This window comes from Mustela nigripes, chromosome 15 (genome assembly GCF_022355385.1).
Source record: "Mustela nigripes isolate SB6536 chromosome 15, MUSNIG.SB6536, whole genome shotgun sequence".
Lineage (NCBI taxonomy): Eukaryota > Metazoa > Chordata > Mammalia > Carnivora > Mustelidae > Mustela > Mustela nigripes.
In genome coordinates, this window is record NC_081571.1 from 19,888,634 (window position 1) to 19,911,317 (window position 22,684).

At 38.6% G+C, this 22,684-nt stretch overlaps 1 protein-coding gene across 2 annotated transcripts in view; it reads left to right on the forward strand.

Annotated features, from left to right (window-relative positions):
* Positions 1-22,684, forward strand: part of FREM2 (FRAS1 related extracellular matrix 2) — a 162,769-nt gene that overhangs the window by 74,740 nt on the left and 65,345 nt on the right. For both annotated transcript variants that reach the window (XM_059378217.1, XM_059378216.1), the window contains exons 4-6: positions 3,608-3,838; positions 16,453-16,578; positions 17,690-17,941. In XM_059378217.1, coding sequence (XP_059234200.1) covers positions 3,608-3,838; positions 16,453-16,578; positions 17,690-17,941 — 609 coding nt within the window. The remainder of the gene's footprint in view (positions 1-3,607; positions 3,839-16,452; positions 16,579-17,689; positions 17,942-22,684) is intronic.

Consider the following 22,684-nt stretch of genomic DNA (forward strand, 5'->3'; position numbering starts at 1 on the left):
ATTATATGCCAGCCCTAGTTACCCATACCTTACATAGTCAAACTATAAGAGGAGTGACATGATAGCCCTCATTATGCAAGTAAAGAAACAGAAAGGTTGTCATATGATCAAAGCTACTAAGGTGCAGTGTGGAGATTTGGCCCCAGGGCTGACTTTCTTAACTACCACACCATGGTGCTTCTTAAACCCTCCACAAATCAACAACTTATGAGGAAGAAGCTCGTAGCCTGCCTATGATCCCTTGCTGCTATGTGTTGGAGGTAGGGTATGAAATCTGTTCTCTCATTTCCAAAGTACCTTGCTTAACCTCCATGCCATTTTTTCATGCCAGAGGAAAAGATGTGATTGTGGTTTCGCTTAGTAAATCAAAGTAATATATTTTGCTTAATAATTAATTCTCTTTGAAAAAATAAAAGCATAAATATAAGCCCAAATTGTTAGCTTTTTGATTTCTAGAATTCTTTTTGCCCCACCTATTCATGTTATTTATAATATATATGGTTTACCAGCTGAATATTTATACCTCCAAGTAAGAGCATTCTTGAGCATTGTGTGTACTTGAATGTCTCTTCTACCACATTTGATTAAAACGTGGACTAATCTGCGTCCCCCAAGTCTACAGGCCATTTCCTCATTCTATATTAAAATGGGCACCTATGTAAAGGGCCCTGTGGAGGTATGAAGTATTTAGTAGGTGTCTACCTACCCTCAGATTTTAATGCACATAAGATATACCTGGATCTTGCCAAAATGTTGATTCTGATTCAGGGGATTGGGGGAAGGCCTGAAATTCCTGCATTTTTAACAAGCTCTCAGATGTTGCTTGTGCTACTGGTCCATGGATCACACTGTAAGTAACAAGGTAGATCAGCACTACCCTCAGAGTAGATGCTGTGTGTTAATTATAAAAAGGAAATCTTTATTTTTGATCCAAACCAAGTTTAGTATTTCCTCTAAGTCTTATTTTACCCTCTAAAAATATAACCTGTCCTTCTTAGCTTTATCTCATGTTTGAGAAGCATTATCAACAGTTTAAGGCAACAGTCTTTTTTTTTCCCCCACAAAATAAAGGGGTTCCTGGATGGTTCAGTCAGAACAGCATGTGACTCTTGATCTTGGGGTTGTGAGTTTGAGCCCCATATTCAGTATAGAGATTACTTTAAAAAATAACACCTTAAAAAAAGAGGAAAATAAAAGAAATAGCTTGTGCCTTGAAAAAAGAAGAATAATATAAAAATACAAAAGGCACAGACAACAGAAAACACAGTTTTTCAGTCAGTTAAGCATCTGCCTGCACCTCAGATCATGATCCCAGGGTCCTAAAATCAAGCCCCGCCTCCGGTTCCCTGCTCAGCTGGGAGTCTGCTTGTCGCTCTGTCCCTCCCTGTTCCTGCGCTCTCTCTGTCTCCTCTAAATCTTTTTTTTTTTTTTTAAGGGTTTTGTTTTGGTTTGGCTTTTGGTTTTTGTCAATATGAGAGAGAGAGGTGGAGAGAGAGAGCACAGCAGGGGGAGCAGCAGGCAGAGGGAGAAGCAGACTCCTTACTGAGCAAGGAGCCCAGTGAGAGACTGGATCGGTAGACCTGGGATCATGACCTGACCTGAAGGCAGACGCATAACCAACTGAGCCACCCAGGCGCCCCTAAATAAATAAAATCTTAAAAAAACAAAAACAACAACATTTCTCTTTGCTTGGCGAATCAACAATACTGCCTGTTTATAATTTACATCCAACATTCACTCAGGGATATTTAAAAGCTCCACCCAAAAAATTATATGTGTATTTAGCAGCAACAATGAGATTTGGTTTTACAGAGTATGTTTTTTGGGGTTGGATAACTTGATTATCACTTAGGAAGGATGACTAGTTAGAACTAGTGGACATTCCTTGCATTATATTCATTTCTTTTTGTTTTTAACTGCCTTTCGAATCTCTAGGAAAACAATGTATTGTTGGCAAAACAAAACAAAACAGAAAAGTGGGCAGTAGGTATCAGAGACCAAATAATAGATTCTTTGCTGGCCCTTGCCACTGGGGATAGATGGGTCAGTGAGCAGCATGTGTGCTGGAACCTCAGCAAGAAAGATTCCTTTCATCATTGTGTTGGCAGTGAATCATGATAGACCCAAGAGGTGTTGACAACCTGTCTGTGAGCACTAGGAACCAGAGAGCCAACGGGAAGCCTGCAACATTGAAAAAAATATGTAGTGCTGGGGTTCCTAGTTCTGGGCCCTTTTCCCTCCTTACATTAAATAGATCTTTACCTACTATTGAAAAAAAAAAATTGCAGTATTTAAATCTCCATTGTTTTTCTGAGATCTGTAAAGCAAAAATATTTTAATGAAGTATTTATTTTCATCTTCATTTTAAGATGAGACTCACAGTAATGTGCTCAGATGAAGGAATAAATATTCACATTAATCTTGCATAAGCACCACTCTCTAAAAAGAAGAGAATTGAGAAATGTTACAAAGACTTTCTTTTTCAGACTTTAAATTCTACCTGTCATAAGATTTTATTCCCTTTTTAAGTCTGTCTTTCCTACCAACTTCTCTTAAAATGCCAATATTTAAAGAAATATATTTGAAGATTATTCTGTTAACTTGACTCACTAAGAGGTTCTGATTCAGTACTTAAGGATATACTAGTGTAAGTACTACTGCAATTTTATAATTTTTCTATGACATTGGATTTATTGACTATTGGCTATTTATAGGTTATCTATGATTTGAGTATATGGTATAGTAATGGTGAAGATCCTCTTGTAATGTAGTGAAAGACTCAGAGATCCTTCAACCTCCTCAGCTCACTACAGTTGACCTTGAATGAACCATCCGAGTAAGCCAAACGTACCGCTCATAATAACCATATATATTTAGCTCTCCGGTTCTGTTCACATGGTTTCATGGAATTCTGAAGTGTTCTACCAGAAAAAACCTGGATGTGGTCATGTTGACAATCACTGAATTAGATTCTTATTAAGCATCCTTGTTCCAGTAAATGTGCAGAGAATATTATAATTCTTTATTATGCTTGGCCATTTACAACTTCAATTATCAAAGAATTCTTGACTCACGAGTTTCTTATTGGTTTATATTTTATATAGAAAGAGATAGATAGATCTTATATAAATGTAAGATATATAGATAGATATAGATCTAAGATATATCTACCTTAGATCTATCTATCTCTATGTATATAAGAAAAGAGAACTTTTCTTGTGTTTTTATCCTGTGACATGCACAATATAACACATGCAAAAAGCAAATGGGGAAAGTTTTTAGACTGAATGAATTTGTAGGAGTAAGAATATTCATAACATGAATATCAATTTACTGGGTCTTGCTGTGTAAGAGGTTCCATCTAACACATGGTTCAAAGAATATACAGGAAACCCATCATGGGGTAAGAATAGAACAGAATCATGAACTGACCAACACCTATAGAACACTTTCCCTGTGGGACCCATACCCCACTGTCCATTTCATGGAATCAAACCTGAATCTAGTAACACACAGGGTAAAGTAACACAAAAAATTAACAACGAGGAAAACTGCAGTAATCCAACTGAAAATGAAACTAAGAAGATGATACCATGTCTTTATGAAGGTATTGGCACAAGAGACGGGACTGCGGAAAAAGACAAAGACTTCAAGGGCAAAGCGCAGAAACAAGTGCAGTTCAACCCAGGCCAGACCAGGGCCACCTGGAGAGTTCGGATCATGAGTGATGGGGAGCATGAGCATTCGGAGACTTTCCAGATCGTTCTGTCAGAGCCGGTGCTGGCTGCTCTGGAATTCCCCTCAGTGATCACGGTGGAGATCGTTGACCCAGGAGATGGTAAGAGCTATCATCACTTGTTTGTGTTGTTGCTGTTGGGTTTTTAATGACAAAATTCCTCATAGGGGAAGTTTTAAATTCAGTGTTTGGACTTTCTGTGAGGAGGATGTTCTGGACTCATAGTTCAGTATTCTCAGATATGCTGATGGGAGAGGGAAGCCAAAAACCGATAAATTAATTAATAAGGAAAGCTGTATTTTTCCAAATAAATGAACTACAAACGTACATATGATTATCAACATGTTCTTTCTCTTATTATAATTCTATCCTTTAGAAACAACATTGCTCGTCTCCTTTTTCTTGAATTAATTCATTATTTCTTAAACTCTTTCAAATGTCTTTTAAACTTTCCTTTACACAAATAGTTTAAGAATTACGCCATTTTGTGATTAATTTGCTCCCCATGGTACACTTGATTGTTCTAGTTTACTGCATCTATTTATGACCCAAAATTTTTCATTTGGCCCGTATGCTTCCACATTTGTTACATAAAACCCACCTTACCTATCCCTACTCTTCAGTGACTTGTGTCTTGAAACATTGCTCTTAACTCCTATTAGGTGATGTTTTGTTGTCAGTGCACACCTTTGGCTGATGTTGGTAAAAGTAAGTCTCACTGCTTTTGTGTGTAATTTGACCCATTCCCTCCCCCTGCCATACTTCTACAGTACTGGCTTGTCTCAGTGCAGTCAGGGAAAAAAAGAGAGAGAGAGAGAAAGGTTGAATGGCTTTTTGAAGGCTGGCATTTATACAAAGGTTGGAGAGACTCTTCTAAAGCTGAAATCCTGTCAGAAGCCAGACGTGACTTTCTTTTCAACTGCCAGCCTACTTTATTTTGTCAGTCAGAAAACTCTTAACTTTTCTGTAAAGATACAATCTACTGGGTACATGAAATGGAGACGTGTGGAAACCTCTGGGTTACAAGGCTGAACATAATTAGAACACATAAGAGAACTGGGGCTCTGGTTTGTTTGTTTAACTAACATCTCTCCTTTAGTTAAAAATGAAGTTCAGTTATGTTTATAATTCTTTTAAAGAACAGTTGGCATTTAATTACATTTAGTTTTATTGGCCCTATCTAGGAATAAATAATTAAATTTTCTTCTACTCCTGAGTTTTGGGTAAGCTCTGGCATAACAAAGCTTTCTTTTGAACAAGCCCATGGCAACTTTAATACATATAAACTGGCCCATCAGTTCGAGTTTGTTTGAAGCTTGCTCTTTCTTTCTTTACTTTCATAATCTCTAGGCCCAATGTAGGGCTTCAACTCATGACCCTGAAATCAAGTCACATGCTCCACCAACTGACCCAGCCAGTTACCCCAAAGCCATTTCTTGATATTTTATTTGCCAATTGGTATAATTGCCATAATTTACCTTAAGAAATAAGACACTTAAACTCATGGGGGCACCTGGGTGGCTCATTTGGTTGCCCATCAGACTCTTTCTTGGTTTCAGCTTCAGTCCTGATCTCAGGGGCTTGTGATCAAGCCTCATGCTTAGCTCTGCACTCTCCCGGGAGTCTGCTTGAAGATTCTCTCCCTCTATGGTTTCACTTATTTGTGGAGCATAACAAATATGGAGGACAAGGGTGTTAGAGAGGAGAAGGGAGTTGGGGTAAATTGGAAGGGGAGGTGAATCACGAGAGACTATGGACTCTGAAAATCAATCTGAGGGGTTTGAAGTGGCGGGGGTTGGGAGGTTGGGGTACCAGGTGGTGGGTATGATAGAGGGCACGGATTGCATGGAGCACTGGGTGTGGTGAAAAAATAATGAATACTGTTTTTCTGAAAATAAATACATTGAAAGAATTAAAAAAAAAAAAAGATTCTCTCCCTCTGCCTCTCCCCTTAGTCTCTCTCTCTCTTTCTCTCTTTTGCAAATAAGTAAATGTATTGTTTTGGTTTTTTTTTTTTTAATTTCTTTATTTGACAGACAGAGAGAGAACACAGATAGGCAGAATAGCAGGCAGAGCAGCAGGTAGAGGGAGAGGGAGAAGCAGGCGTTCTGCTGATCAGGGAGCCCAACTCAGGGCTTGATCCCAGGACCCTGGGATCATGACCTGAGCTGAAGGCTGAAACTTCACCGAATGAGCTTCCCAGGCTCCCCTATAAATAAATCTTAAAAAAAAAAAAAAAAAAAAAAAAGACACTTAAACTCATTTGTGCCTTATTTATAAGATCAGTATAACACTCTATACTTTATACCCATATTAGGCCTAAGAAGTAGACTATTAAACACAAAATACAGGGGCTCCTGGGTGGCTCAGTCAGCTAAGCGTCTGCCTTCAGCTCAGGTCATGATCCCAGAGTCCCAGGTTCCAGCCCCACATCAGGCTCCCTGTTCCCTGGTGAGTCTGCTTCTTCCTCTCCCTCTGCTCTTCCCCCTACTTGTGCTCTCTCACTCTGTCAAATAAATAAAATCTTTTAAAAAATAAAAACAAAATACATACACACAACTTTGCCATAATTTCATTTCGTGTAATGGTCATCTAAGTTGTTAGGGAATTTTCTAGATGAAATTCAGCCCTAGTCATTCTTGGCCATGATCATCCCTAGGATAATTGACAAGTGTCTTATAATGCTTGGTATATTCCCTGTCTTGGAGACCATTCGTCTTGAAGTTACAGGATCTGAGTTTGATTCCCAATTCCACTGTTTCTAGTTTTATTACCTTAATCAAATCAAACAGGTTTTATTAAGATTTACTTTCCTAATGCGCAAACTATGAAAAATTAATGATTCTCTTGTTGCATCATTCTTATGAAAAAGCTCTATAAAACATAAAGCACAATATGAATGTTATTTCTAATATCACAAATAACATCATTAGATTTCATTTTAAGAGACTAAAGAATCCTTTTTTTCCCCCCATTAAGGGTCACTTTTCCTACCATTTCAAAATTTTAATTACTTCTTTCTACACTATCTTGTAACTCTTCACATATACCTTGGCTAGCCTTAAGAACCATTATGCCTGTAAGCTCCCCTTCTGCATATTACTTCTAGGATGTGACATGAGATTTTATTTTGCATGCATTAAAAATGTATCTAGCTCATACTTGTGCTGGGTATAGCGCTAAGTGTTAGGGCTGCAAAGGTAATAGGATATAGTTCTTTTTATCAAAGCACATGTGCTCTCATGAGAAGGAGAGCCCTGTAAATAAGTGATTGCAATAGAATGTGATGTGGTACAACAAAGTGTGTGCAGTGTTATGGAACCAAGAAGAGGAAATATCCAACTTTGCTTCATTTTTGTCTGGAAACTGTCTTTACTTATTAGCTAGTTTATATAAACCCATGCAAATACATATGTTTCCCAGTTCTTTACTTGCCTGTGACTGCTACTGCTAATGATAATAATTGAAATTCATCAAACACTTACTATTGGTGGTGTGCTTAACACACACACATTCCTTTAGTCACTTTTGCCTCACTACCTTGTAGACATACCATTTTAGGCATTTTACTTGTTTATAGAATGCTCTCAACTTCACATCTGACAGGTTTTATTTTTTAATTTATTCTTTTTTAAAAGATTTTATTTATTTGAGAGAGAAAGCTAGCACACAAGCAGGGGGCGCAGCAGGCGGAGGGAGAAGTAGGCTCCCTGCTGAGCAAGGAACCCGATGTGGGGCTCCATCCCAGGACCTTGGGATCATGAACTGAACCGAAGGCAGACACTTAGCTGACTGAGCCACCCAGGTGTCCCCACATATGACAGATTTTGTAATACTCTTCCCATGTTTTATTACAAAAAGAAACAACTTACTAACACAAACTCTGCACACACACAAGCATATACATACATCCATCCTAAATTCTCACATGTTCATAATTATATTCTTATAATACTCTATGTATATTTTTTAAGTTAGATCATTGTGATTTAAGTAAAGATTTTAAATACCTATGGATTTAATTCATCACGCAAGGATTTGCATCTCCTGCAAAGATAATAGTACACTTAGGTGCTTATTTGTTTCACCTGAGGTACCATGCAGTGCCCATGTGGATAGTATCTCTCAGGCCTCCAGATGTTGTGACCTTCAGGCTGGGAGTAGATTGACTCTACTCTAAAGAGTGGATCATGTGATATGTCTTCCTGCATCTTCTGTGGAGGAGGGCAGCCTGCCTCAAAGGGCAGACACCAATGAGAACAAGTGCACCCCAGTCCTCATCCATGACTGCCCTGGGATGGCCACGCACAGAACGGAGCTAATCTTCTAATGGCCACATGCAGAACTCGCTGTCATGCTGGTACCTTCCCTGTCAATCAGAGAGGGGCCACTCAGGCACAGCTCAGCTGTCAGATGGGACATCAGAAGCCCACATTTTGTTGCATGAAAATGGAAGACTGAAAGGGGGCTTTTCCTTCTACTCAACAAAGCTTTATGGGGTCACAGAAGGAGGACACGCCATTCTGCTATGACTGTGGATATCTACAGCTTCCCAGACAAATGGGTTTAGTCATTTACTGAGTACATCAATAAATTCAGTTTCCTCATACACTGAAGTCTGTGGTACAAAGAGGAAAACTAGAATAGGAAGAATACAGACAGACGGTCAAGCAGAGCTGTTAACCTCTCATTGTCATACTGCCTTTATCCCAGGTGCTTGGCCTTGGAGGCACTCCCAGGGAAAATCTACTCTTGTCATGATTTTTACCTCACTGCTTTGTCCTCTATCTCTGTTATCCTTCGTTGTTTCAGTTTGATTCCACAACCTCTGTACTTTACAAATGCAGGTAGAAATTTCCAGTTGGAAGGGGTTTTAAAGTGTGTGAAGCATTTAACTTATTTTCTGGATGGGGAACCTGAGAAATAGAGCCATCCTTAAATTTATCTCTGCCTAAATTGGCCTCTTGGAAGCTGTTGCATTTGGTTGCCTTTTGTATTAGCAGGGATGAGTAAAATAACACTTCCTCTGAGGGAATGGGCACTCCTCTGTGGGGTACCACTGAGTGGTAACAATAAACTTTTGCTGAAAGATCCTCTGCAGCTAGGCTGGACGATTCAAGAGCAGGTAGCAGATTGCCAGAGGACTAGAAAGGCTTCGAGAAAATTCCAGGTCATTGTTACTCCTCCTGCCCTCTTTTCTAACCCAAGCCAGAGAAGTCCGAAAGGATTATTCCATAGGCCAAGGGATAGTAATCATAATAGCAAGCTCTACCATATTTGAATATCCTCTGGGAGCCGGACGGTGCGTTAGGAGCTTCACAGTCATGTCACATCTAAACCTGCAATTTATATGTCAATTTCCAAGTGAGATCTCTGAGGCTCAAAGAATTTCTTTCCCCAAAATTCTTTGCTAATAAGTGCCAGAGCCAGTGTCTGAATATATATAGAGATTTTTTTTCCTTTTCTCTTTTCCCTGAGTTTTATAGTCTTCTGTCATGTGCCCCTGATTCCTTCTCTTCTTATTCTTTAAAATTTTCCCTTTATATATCAAGCCAAAAAACATATTAGGATAGGTAAACAAAACAAGGGTTCTAGGATGATAATCAAGACTACTCCAGGTCTTGCGCAGTGCATCTATGTTCAACAGCTGTTTATTGAACATTCGCTATAGGAATTCTGTTAAGAGCTGGGGATGAGGAAGCTACACTGAAGAAGGCATATTAACTCTGAAAGGGTATCTTTAGGTGGTGATTCCTATGAAATGATTACTGCTAACAATGCGGATTGCTGTGTGCTGTGATACAGGAGCAATCAGCACCAAGAGGAGAAGTCTCTAACCTGGAAGGAGAGTCTTAATTTCCTACACTTTAGGTTCCCTAACTGTCAGACTGAAGCCATCTTTTCTCACTCTTAGAGGTATACAGATATTAATATTAAGATTAATATTCGACATTTTTGTTTCTGTTAAGAGGAAAATAGGTAAGAGCTAAAACCTATTTTATATCAAGATTCCATTCATTTTGTTTACCTTGAATAATTTCTAACCAGGGTAAATTGAGTTTTATGTACTTTCTTAGCAGAACACAGCCTCAAATATAGGTGTTCAAGTATGGATACTTAGCATAGACGTCTGAGGCCCGCAACTATTTTATGCAATTATTTAGTATTTATACTTGAAGTGTCTGCAAACTTCTGATTGAAAGGGGCTCATTCTGATACCTTTGTGATACCAAAATCAACCATGAACCGAGTATGACTAGATTAGGAGATATATCTCTTAATCTAGTCATATATATATATATATATATATATATATAGTAGAGAATAAACATACCATTCTAGAGGAAAGTGGAACTTGGAGCTCAAGGACCCTAGTCTTATTGGACTTAAAGAAAAGGCAAACCTGTGTGTGCTGAGTGAACCAAACCCATTTCATGTGGTAGAATCCAGATGACATAAACTATTCCATGAAACACAAACACTAGTTAATTGCTTTTAAAATTTTGTACTATTGTCAGTGTCGACACGGGGAGATCACTGGCTAGCCAATGAGACAAGTGTACCAAAATTGAAGGTACAGAATTAGTGAAAGGGTAGTCCACTGCAGCTTAGGACACCAAAATGATAAACAAAGCATGCAAAAATTGAATTTCAATGAGTGTGGAGGCTTTTGCTTTTTTTCCTTTCTTTCTTTCTTTCTTTTTTTTTTTCTGAGAATGGAAAGCCTTTTGTCTTTTGAAACACAAGGTATTGTCTTAAGAGATAGACAATTCTAAATACTTATTCAAGGTGCAGCACATATCTGTACATTGCTGGCACCAGGTGGTGGATATGAAAAAGGGGGTGCAAAATAAAACCAGTTTAGTGTCTGAAAGTTTCTATGTTCATGAAATGAAAACATTTAATGATAGGAACAAAGATTACCCAAAGATCCATTCTGACCCACATTTGCATAGTGCTAAAGGATGATTTTTGGATCTCGTGGCATCCTGATGTGAACGTATGATACTTGTTATCATGTGATTTAGATGTTTTCATTATTCTTATTTGTGTCTCTTTCGAGTCCCTGTAAATTTAGCCTATATCAATCACTATGTCTGTTTCAGAGTAAAAACACAGACCATGGAAAGTAAGAGAGCTGTCCAAGTTCAAACACATCAGGGACAGACTTCCTACTCAGTACCGCTTGTTGACCAGTCTGTGGGCACCATGGTAGCCCGAGGAGGTCCCGGAATATCTTCGGGGTTGGTTTTTGAATGTGCCAAACTTTCCAAAGACGATGAACACTCAGTGCCTTTCTCCATGCGCTGCATTTTCTTTCTCTGTTCCATATAACAAAGATTTTTAGAAAACATTTTGTCCTATCATGTTTTAGTAGAATCTGTTTTGTTTTTTGTTTTTAATCTGTTCAGGATAATTGAGAAAAGGACAGCATGAACATTATCTTTCAAACATAATGACAGCTACTTTATTTCTGAGAACAGAAGTCATTTTTTGCCTAAGTGACAGCCCAGTCAAACCTAAAAGTAAACCCTGCGGTTGCAGATCAAAGCATTCATTACAGCACAGTTGCATCGGTTAATAAAGAAGGCACTCCCTGGATTCAGCTTTATCTTTCAAAATGCAAAATACAGAATAATGAAACTGATCTGAATATCTATAAAAATCATCCATGTTCATCATTAAGAATTCTAAGAGATTTAAAGAAGGAAAGGTCCCTGGTAGGTCTACCCTGTGGGAAAGCCAGTGTTAATTAAGGTTGGAGAGCTTGACCCTGCAGTCATTTTTGTGTGTGTCTCTATTTACTTAGCAGAGAGTTTACTGTTTTTAGAATACCTCCCTGACTTTGCCTCTCAACGAACCCCTTCCCAGAGGCTGCTATAGCTTCCATTTAATGGGCTCACTAGGATCTGACACAGGACATGTTGTTACATTACATAATACAGATATTATATCCATAGACCTATTAACACATTATTATGTGTTACATGTATAAGTACATGTAACACATAATATTCTATAACTTTATTAATATGAATATCATACATATTTTATACCTTACATAATGCTTTTATAATTTTATATGTATAAATTTATATATAGACTTCTATGAATACATTGGATCTATAAAGGAGTTCTCAAGATACTTGTTTTTAGCTTCCTTTGTTCTGCCTCTGCCGTCTCTGCCGGCTCTGTTTTAGCAGTCATTATGTCTTTTATAATCTCAGTTGAGCCTTCTGTTTGTCTCTGGCGTGAGTGCTGCTGCCTGCTACCCGGAATGTTCTTCCTTTAGCAGTAGACCATAGCGGTTATGGGTTTGGTCTTTGAGACAGGCTTCTTGGGCTCAAATATGGGCATTGCCACTACCAGCCTAACCTTCCGCTGGTTCCATGACCTCTGTGTGCCTCATGTCCTCAGAGGTAAAATGACAGCCATAATAGTTCTTATGTGAAAGCCTTGTTGCTGGGAGAAAAACAGCCAACACATGGAAAGCATTTAGAATAAGGGCTTCACAAATAGTAAGAACCCCACTCGAATTAGGTAATAATTTTTTTTGGTATTAGCTAATAATTTTTAAGGATGCTACACAAATGCCAGTGGGGGTGGTAGTTACACTGAAAAAGCCATGCTTGCTTGGGGCAGTCTGCATTGAGTTTCAACTATACATAAGAAGTGAGGTTGAAAAATGACGTTAACTAGAAAAATCTACTAGGGAAGCTTTTCTCCCTCTCTCCTTTTCCTGTTTCTCCCATAAACCACCTATTTCTGCCCAAAGTTCGGTCAGCAGAAGACTTAAACATGGTGCTGGACCTCTTCACCCACTGTCAGATCAAGTGTAGGAGTGGGTTCGAGACACCTAGCTTTCATCTTTATTCCTTCTTCAAACCTCCTGGCTCTACTAACCAGTGCTGGCTTGTTTAATCAAACCCACATGGGCCATAGCATGTAGGAGGAACTCAGGTACTCAAGGGATGAAGTTATAATGCCTTACGTGGGACTTCTATGAATAACTTATTTTTAAAAGTTGGTCAGTATAGATTAGAAGTATAGAATAACTACTATATATAATCAACTCTGAGACAGGCCGACAGATAGATCATATTCTTTTAAGAATACTAATCCCAAAATGAGGGTCCCACTCCCATGACCTCATCTTAACCTAGTTCCTTCTCAACAGTCCCCACCTCCAAATATCATCACTCTGAGGGTTAGGGCTTCCATGTATAAATTTTGAGGGACGCATTTGGTCCATAGCAAACTTTAAGAGAGAAACAAAACTTTGTGTAATAGTTATACCAATGCCATTGGAGTAAATGACCTGAGGACTGCCAAAACCTAAGTCATACCATTCTTAATTTCTGTTAGTTAATAAAGAAACTCATTGGAACTCATTGAATACTTGACTTGAATATTTTGTGGCACTTTGTGTATTTTTTGCTAATAAAATGTTACAATAATTTCTATGTTTGGTATTTTATGTTTGGTAAAATCCTACTTCATAATAGTAGGAGTAATTTTGCCCTTACAAAAACTCATCTTGAAAACAAACAAGATATTTCTGTAGATGTCACTCTATTGTCAGCAGATTTTTTGAAGTGTCTATGCCTCTTGTCTTCAAAATTTATCTCCTCCCACTTATTCTTTCAGGCTTTTGTCCTCTCTACTCCTCTGAAACAGTTCATATAAAGATAACCAGTGACTTCCCTTTGCCAAATCTAATGATTGATTCTCAACTTTCTTGACTTGTCAGCAGCATTTGAAACATTTCATCAGTCGGTATTTCTTAAAACACTTTCTGCACTTGGCCCCCAGAATCCACACCTCCCTTAGTTGTTCTCATTGCTGGGACCCCTCTCAGCCTTCTTTGCTCCTGCTTCCTTATCTCCCTGACCTCTAAATGCCCTGCGGCTAGTTCCTGGATCCATTGTCCTGTTTATCTATAATCCCTCCCTAAATGATTTAATTCTGACTCAGACCTCACATAAATCAACAAGCCAGTAACTCCCACTTTTATCTTTCCCATCTGGACCTGTCCACTGAAACCCAGGATTAGATGCCCAACTGACTAATTTGACATCTCAGTTTGTCATCTCAACTGTCATCTCAATATGTCAGGTTACAGGACCCCCCATATTCAATGACTTCTCATGCTTTTATATTGAGAGATGGATGGACATACACACAGACAATGGACAGACCACATATTAAAATACAACTCTGACTCACAAATGACAGCAACTGGGAAACGACACCATGGCCTCTGAAGCAATCAGCCCCAAATGGTCGAAATTTGATCAATAACTGACAGCTTCCCTATTTTTTCTCCTCTTTTTCAAGTTAAGATCAACCAAAGAAACCAGATGTGATCCTGTAACTAGTCACATAGGATGCCTCACTTCTAGTCAGCCTGCCCACAGCTTCCCTGTACCAACAGCTTCTAGAGTCTGGGCACACCGGCAGCCTTCCCCTTCTTCCTATAAAGCTTTCCAGCTCCTCCGACTCCTCAGCCTGCCTTTGAGCCTCTGCCAAAGACAAGTGATGGTGACTGACTCCTTTGCTACCGCAAAGTTTGAATAGCCGCTGTGTTTTCATTCCATTGGGTAATCTTTGATTATTTACACAATATTTTACTCTGACTTAAACACAGAGTCCTCCCAGTGATCCTGAAAGTGCCACCTGATCTTCCCACCATCCACCCAACAACCACTTCTCTGGTCCCATGTCTTGCCCTCTCTTCCTTACTCAGTTTATTCAGGCTATTTGGCCCCCTGGCCATTCCTTATACACACCTGGCACTACTTGGTCTGAAGCCCTTTTCACTTGTTCATCCCTTTTCCTGGAATTCTCTTCTCTAAGTTATTCACAGAGGGCATCTGGTTACCACCTTACAATCTCAGCTCAGATGTGATTGATACGTTACTATGTAACACAGGCCCACCAGGATATATACCCTGCCCTAGTCACCCCTCCCCCATTCCCTTCAGCACACTCTACTCTCTTCATATAACTTGTTACTTCCTGATATACCATATATTCTTGTATATTTGTTTATTTTGTTCCTCTTCCCCATCCCAACTAGAATGAAAACTGCCTAAAACCAGGGATTTTGTTCACTTCCATATCCCCTCTGCCTAGTAGACATGTCTGGCAAGTACAAGTCACCCAATCAATGTTTGACAAATGAATAATTAGTTGTAAAATCTTATAACCACCCTTTTTTTTTTGATGGTACCATTTTTTATGTTGATCTATCAGTCAGAATCTCAGAAGAAAACAAATGACATACTTGATTTTTTTAGTGTAATAATTTAAACTTAAATTAAGTAATTTTAAAAGAATGCAATAATATAACTGTTTACAAAGGTGAGCGCAAAGATTGGGAAACCACCAGGCATGGTAAAGGCTAGTAAGTTAAAGGCTAGTAAGAGTACGGACCATTACTACCCCTAGACCTGAGGCAAGGGAAGAAATTAGCTGAGCCCAGAGAGTGAACTAGAAAGGCCAGTGGGCACCATGACTGTTATTTGGGGGAAAGGGTACGGTCAGTCCTGAACCTGGAAGGAGCCAGAGGAATGAGTGGCGCAGACCTCATTCTCCTCTTGACCTCCTGCCTGTGCTCCCCTTTGGCTGACCCATTGGGAAGCCAGAGCACAAGGGAAACCTTTGATGTAGTTCACATTCATCAGCTCCTGGGGCACAGGGCAGGGTGGAGAGGATGGAACATGTACCCCAAGCGCCTATGTCTTATTCCAACAGTCTTTTATAATCATCAAAAGCAGTGTGGCTTACTGTTTTAAAAATAACTGTGAAGCATTTTCTATGCGTATGTGAGACTGTCAGTGAAACAGACTCCTAGTCACCAAAGTATCTGTTTGGGGGTTATCATGTCAACTTACTGAACTGAATGTTTCCCTAAAAACCCAGTTTTACACCGAGCTATATTTTTCACCAATTTAATTATCCTGTTTTTATTATTTAGCAAGCTTTTCAACTACCTTAAAAATGAATCAGAGAATTACTGTATAAATATAATGTTGTATACTACGTTGTTATTGTTATTTTTCTAGGGAAGGAAGGAAGCCACAGATATGTTCCTTATAGCTGACTAATAGATTTACAAATTCTAAAGGAACTGCAGTTTAAAAAAAAAACAAGCAAACAAAAAAAAATCAAATGTTGAACAATGTATTACTGTGTTTTTAAGCATTAATCATTCAAAAGGAACACATTTGAGGTAAAGAGTAGAAGAACAGATTTTACAAGGTCTGAATTTTTATTTTGACTCAACCAGTAAGAGGCCTTGGCAAGTTAAGTTCAACTCTCTGCACCTGAGTTTCTTCATCTGTAAAGTACAAGGTGGGACAAGGTGACTTCGACATCTCTTCAGCCTCTAAAATTTGACTACACCACTGGGAGGTGGTGACCTGTGTCAAGAGAACAAAGTTGCATGTCAGCAGCACTGATTGAGAAAAAACCAGTTACTAGAGATAAAAGCAATGTTGGGCTTTATCGCCAGGTCAAGAATTCTCTGGCCCAGAGCCTGCATGCTTTAGACCTACCGTTGCTCCCCTCTTCTCCTCCTTCCCGTCACACTGCGTTATTCTAAAAGAATATGCAAGGGGGGAAAGTTCATTGTTAGAGCAATTTTACTTTGCGTAGGATTATTAGAAACTCAGACAAAAATAATAGTAGCTGTGATTGTGTTTTCTCCTTAGAGTCAACTGTATATATTCCCCAGTCCGAATACTCTGTTGAAGAAGATGTCGGTGAGCTGTTCATTCCCATCCGGAGAAGTGGAGACGTGAGCCAGGAGCTGATGGTGGTCTGTTACACACAACAAGGTAGCTCGATTTACCAAAGAACTAAACTGTCCCCCCAAGATGTGTATATAAGACTCTTTGACATGTTGGAACCATAAAATTACGCCTTGAAGGGTATGCTTTATTATTACAGTTTTCATAAAATACAAAAAAGCACTTATCCAGAAGTCTTCCTTCACTATTGTATCTCTGAGGAGGAAAAAAAGCAATTACTAGAGATAAGAGGGCCTAGAAGCATTACTGTTACCAAAACATACGTGATTTGTGTGGTTACTTATTCTAATACTCAAAGCGGTTTGGACTGCAAGAAATTGAAGTTTCCTTTCCTCACCCAAACCAAATCATGTAGAAGAGGGTTATATTTTTTTTTTAAGGGGTGGGGGTGGGGCAAAGAAATTCATATCTAAGGAAAAGAAACTAATTTCAAAGTAGTTTGAAACTCTGAATTTCAAAATATTTCTTTTACTCATTGGGTAAACCTCCTCTGAATTTCAAGATATTTCTTTTGCTCACTGGGTAAGCCTCCTCTAAAAGGTGATTTTATGTAACATCAAATTAAAATTAATATATAATATTCATTAATAGACCAAATATCTTTCTAAGAAACAGGTAGATTTTCTAAGAATGTAAAAGACGAGGTCATATTGGCAGTTGATATCTGAGCAGACATTCGTGAAAATTCCCATTAATGTATTTATATGAATTGAAAGGCAGTAAAGAATTGTGGTCAGAAACACAGACTTTAGGGCCCACCTTGGGCCCTGGGTCCCAGAGCAGGTAGTTTAACCTCTGTAAACCTCCAGTGTGTAACCCCCAATAGACTGTTGAGAGGATTAAGCAGGTAATGCATGGAAAGCACTTGGCACTTTGCCTGCACCCAGTAAGCACAGGAATACAAGGAGCTATTATTTTGTAATATTGTGTTCTTCTGAAAGACCAGTGGCAGGAAGTAGAGAAGAAAACACTTGAAATGTAATATTCTTTGTATGTTTGAAACCACTATGAAGGTGCCTCATGATGCTACAACAGTATGTAGGCACTATTGCAATTGCCAGAGAGGTTCAGATATACAAATTGACCACAAAGATGTTGCATGTTCTACATAAACATCATTTGGATTCTCTACCCCCAGGCACGGCAGGTGGAACTGTGCCCACATCAGTGCTGTCCTATTCAGATTACATATCCAGGCCGGAGGACCACACCAGTGTTATCCGCTTTGACAGAGATGAGCGCGAGAAAATGTGTCGCATCATTGTTATTGACGACTCCTTGTATGAAGAAGAGGAAACATTCCATGTCCTTCTGAGCATGCCCATGGGTGGGAGGATTGGATCGGAGTTCCCAGCAGCTCAGATTAAGATCATCCCTGACAAAGACGATGGTAAGTACTAATTTATTTGAAAATTATTCTGCCTATTCTACAGGCAGACCATCAGGCACAACTTGTAACAGATAAATGAGAGTATAAAAGAATTATAGCAGGCATGTGCATTTTATATTTGGTTTTATAGTGTATTAAGTTTCAAAGTTGGCTGCATCAGTTTGTCTGTCTTGATTCAATATTTTTAAAAGGCAAAAGTCACACTTATGTTTTTTTCCTCCGTACAGTTTTCTTTTACAATGCCATTTACCATTACGTGATTAAATTTTTCCAATTTCATGAGGAAGAATAGAAGCAATTGTAATTGATTTATTTCCTTTTTGTTTAATTTGTTTTGCTTTTAAAAGCTTATATTTTACAATGTTAATCTCAGTATTTGAACTTGGTTAACAAAGAAACCCATCTGACAAGACTGTTAAACTAATAACTAGAAAAATAATAAATGTGTGGAAAATGAATTTTTTAAAAAAATGTGTGGAAAATGAAATCCAACAGGCAGCTCCCTGCTCCCAAAAGGAGGTGGGTTTATTCTAGACCACTCTTCCTGTGGGAAACTCAATTACCATAAAATAATCCCACTTTCAGAATAGAAGGGAGTATAATGGTGCTAATCTTCTCAGCTCAAAAAATAGTTTGCGCCTGAAAGAGCTCCTGGTTGGCTCAGTCAGAACAGCCTGTGACTCGATCTTGGGGTTGTGAGTTAAAGCCCCACATTGGGTGCTGAGATTACTTAAAAAAATAAAACCTTAAAAAAAAGAAAAGAAAAAAGAAATAGCTTGTGCCTTAAGAAAAGAAAATAAATGCAAAAGTACAAAAGACAGAGACAACAGAAAACACTCTATTTGTTTCATCTGACTAATCTTTATCCTTACCACTTACCTGACTTTCAAAGCCAGAAAGTCTCTTCAAGTAAGAGAGTTGGTGTCCTTTAGCCAAGAAGAATCTCCCACATCCATTATGTACTCCCCAACATACTATAGTTGACCTTAATTGCCAGAACTTGGCAAGAGGTCTTTCTGTTTCACTGTTGAAAGTCATCTTAATCCATCTACCATATACTTCTCTGCACAAATATCATGAAGAGAAATAAGGAAACAAAAATGTTTTTTCTCGTCTTCCATGAATCAAAATGTCTCTACGGTGCGTATTTGCTTCTATAAGCCATTAATCTCCCGGCATTAGGTCAAAGCACTTTGGTTTGGAATCTTTGTTTTTTATTGAGTCACTCAACTTTCACTGATATCCTACATTAGGCATGACATGGTGATTGATTGGACAGGAAAGTCTGAAGAATAATGTTTGGGCTTCTAGCTAGGGCAGTTGAGTTCACAGTGGTCCAGTTCACCGTGCTAAGGAGAATGGGGAAGAATACGTTTAGGGATGAAACAATGACTTCATTTAGAACATGTTAGTTTCAATGGCCTGCATGCTTTCAAAGTGCTGGACATGGAGTAGGAAATTGGAGATATGGGTTTGGAGATTAGAATGAACATAGTCGTACACTAGAGACATTGTTGCATACTATCTCTGTTGATAATAATAAAATCACTGGAGAAGATAAAATTGCTTTAGAGGAAATGCAAATTAATCCTCATATGATTTATAATATGGGCATATTCTACTCAATTCTCTTATTTTAAAAAACAGTGTATTTCATGAATGCTAAGGAGACAATACGAAATGATGAAGAGGAAGGTAGTCACTACAAGGGTAGAAATTCCAGTAAAGAAAGTGCTAGAAAGAATCTAAGAATCAAGCACATTTCAGTGTCTAAGTGCTGTAAAGCATTATAAATTGGTAATATCTCACATGCAATAAGCTAAGTCATTATCTTAATTTTTTTTGCCTGTTCAAAATTTTTAACAAGTCTATTTGAGGGATTTTTTTTCAACATGTAAATATTTCAGTCAGTTTTTAAAATGAAACCCAAAGCTTATTTAAGAGGAGTTTGCTTTGTGGTCATCTCTGTTGGAATACTTCATCTTACTAGCTGTCTGGTCAGATTTTACTCATGTCTCTAATACTTCATCAGTAAAATGGGGATACTAATTTTACCTATGTTTTAGTCATTTTAGAAGTTGATATCTTATAAGTGTGTTTTGCTTGTCACATACATAGTTTATAAATTTAAACAATATTGCTAGCCATAAAGAACTTTCATCATCGAGAGAGGAAGAATGCTGGTTTATAAGGAAAAAGTCAAATTTCATACATGTGCAAATTACTGAAACATACAAACAGTTGTCCCTTCTGAACACTTATAGGTACCAGGAACTTTACATGAATTACCCAATTAAGTCTCAAAACCATGCTATGGAGTAGGTAGGTATCTCCTCTCCTCAGCAAATGGGAAAACTGGATTTAGTCTAAGAAAAGTGCTTAAGATCATACAGATGTAAAGTGTTGGATATATGTCCTAAATTTTGGTCTATTACACTCAGATTTGATGTGCTTCATCAGTAGGCTTTAATGACTCCTGACACTCATCAAGGAGATTAAAATATAAGCAATACCTAATGACAATTGTCATAGCATCTAGAAAAGAATAAATATAGGTCCACACTGATAGGGAGGGGAAATGTATGGTTTCTGAGGGTGGCCTACCTTTCAGTCACTAAAAGTTATGTAATTGGAGTAGGGAAGATGTTCAAGCCTATTACGTAATCTGGATGAAATATTCCTCCTGGTGTAGCACTCTTTGCTCTGATTGCTGGGTCTGTTTCTGTGATAATGGTTATATCAGATGACAAATCATCTGTCCATTCCCTGACTAGTAAGAAATAAATTCTTTGTGACTTTGTAACTCAGAGCAATTGGAATTTTAAAAAAGTGAATTGATTCTCCAAAGCTATATTATTCCTCAGTGAAGCAATGGGATGATGTTTCTGTGCTTACATAGGAGAAGATCAAAACCTAGACCACAAGTGACTCTTCCAAGGCCCCAGTATCAGAAGATCTCACCCGGGACCAAGAGTTTTCTCTGTGCAGACTGTCAGGGGTGTGAGAGTAGAAAGGGGCTCAAAGAGCAGAAATACACCTGGCCAAATCTGTTTAGAATCTTTAAGAAACAGCTAAAGCCGGGGCGCCTGGGTGGCTCAGTGGGTTAAGCCACTGCCTTTGGCTCAGGTCATGATCTCAGGGTCCTGGGATCGAGTCCCGCATCGGGCTCTCTGCTTAGCAGGGAGCCTGCTTCCCTCTCTCTCTCTCTCTCTGCCTGCCTCTCCATCTACTTGTGATTTCTCTCTGTCAAATAAATAAATAAAATCTTAAAAAAAAAAAAAAAAAAGAAAGAAACAGCTAAAGCCTTCATTGTGTTTGGAAAAGACTGCCACATGAGCTACACCCTAATGTAAGAACAATGCTGTCATTTTGGGCGGCTCTGGACATCCTCCATTACTATCTCCAATCCTCAGTACTTCAGTAATGGTTATGGCCTCTCTTTGCCGGGAAGAGTATAAAGTCAGGGCTAAACATATTTCACTAATCTTCACTGTCAATCTGTGGAAGGTAATTAAGGAACGTTCGAGCTGAATCCATTTTCTGCTTTTGTGGCAGCAACCCACAGGGGTTTTAGCTGAAGTGGCTGGCTTCCTTGACCACCCTGAACAAATTACCATTCTAGATATGAGCCAGGGACATGTAAGAGGCAGCACGGTGAGCTCTATGGTAAATGTAACTCAACTGAGTGCCGTTCAGAAGCTTACGGACATCAGAAAAGCTCTCTCACAGCAGGACTACTTTAGAGGAGAAAAACACATTTCTAATACTAGGAAAATACATCGTGCTATGGTGTGTGGGCGAAATATGTTTTATTCATTTGTGCTGAGCTGAAAAACCTGGTCATCATCCTTTTTTCTGTTTGAATACCGTTATTTACATTAGGGTAAGCTCCCAATTAAGTAAAGCTAGGCCAGTCATTGGAAGGAACGGCCAAATTCAATTAAAGTAATAGCTGGACAAAACAAAGTTACATTCTGATTTAGTGTGCTTGAGTTAGAACAATACTAAAAATCAAGGTACAGGAAAATGAGTCTCTAGCTGCTTAGAATATTAATTCATTGCAGCCATTAGCAGACTATTTGAAATAGCTGGTGACGCTGAGGATTTAGTGAATGCCAATGGATGTTCAGTGCATGAAAGGTATTGCTGGAGTACACTGGATGGTAAAGATTATACCAGGTGTTCCCCATGGCTAGGATTCTAGATATAATGTTGTAGATATTCTACACTTGGAAAACAACAATAACATAAAATAATATATGAAATATTCTGCCATCTAAAAAAAATTGAATCCCACATATCATACAGAGCAAATATTTGTTGTGTGTTTACAAAGAGTAATGAGATGATAGGTAGAGGCTACAGAGACATTTAAGACATAGGCCAGAACCTCACAATGCATACAGTCTATTTGGGAGGAAAAAAACTAAGTGCATAAAAGGTTAAATGAGAATCATTTCATTTCAGTCATAATTTGAAACAGTAAAAGGGAAACTAAGAAGGAAGTTGGGATTAAACACAAGTGCATGATCACTCTGTGTGTCAGAGGAGAAGCAGAGGAACTTGAACAGCAGGGAAGGATTCAGGTAAATGGAGAACAGAACAAAGTATTCCAGGATTACATGAGTGAATACTTGAGGGAAGGCACGGGTCTCAGAGAAGCAGACAATCCAGTTGGGCCAGATTGCCTTTCTGAGGAAGGTTGAGTGCTCAAGTCCTTGAATTGGCTCTTGGACCTGGGTT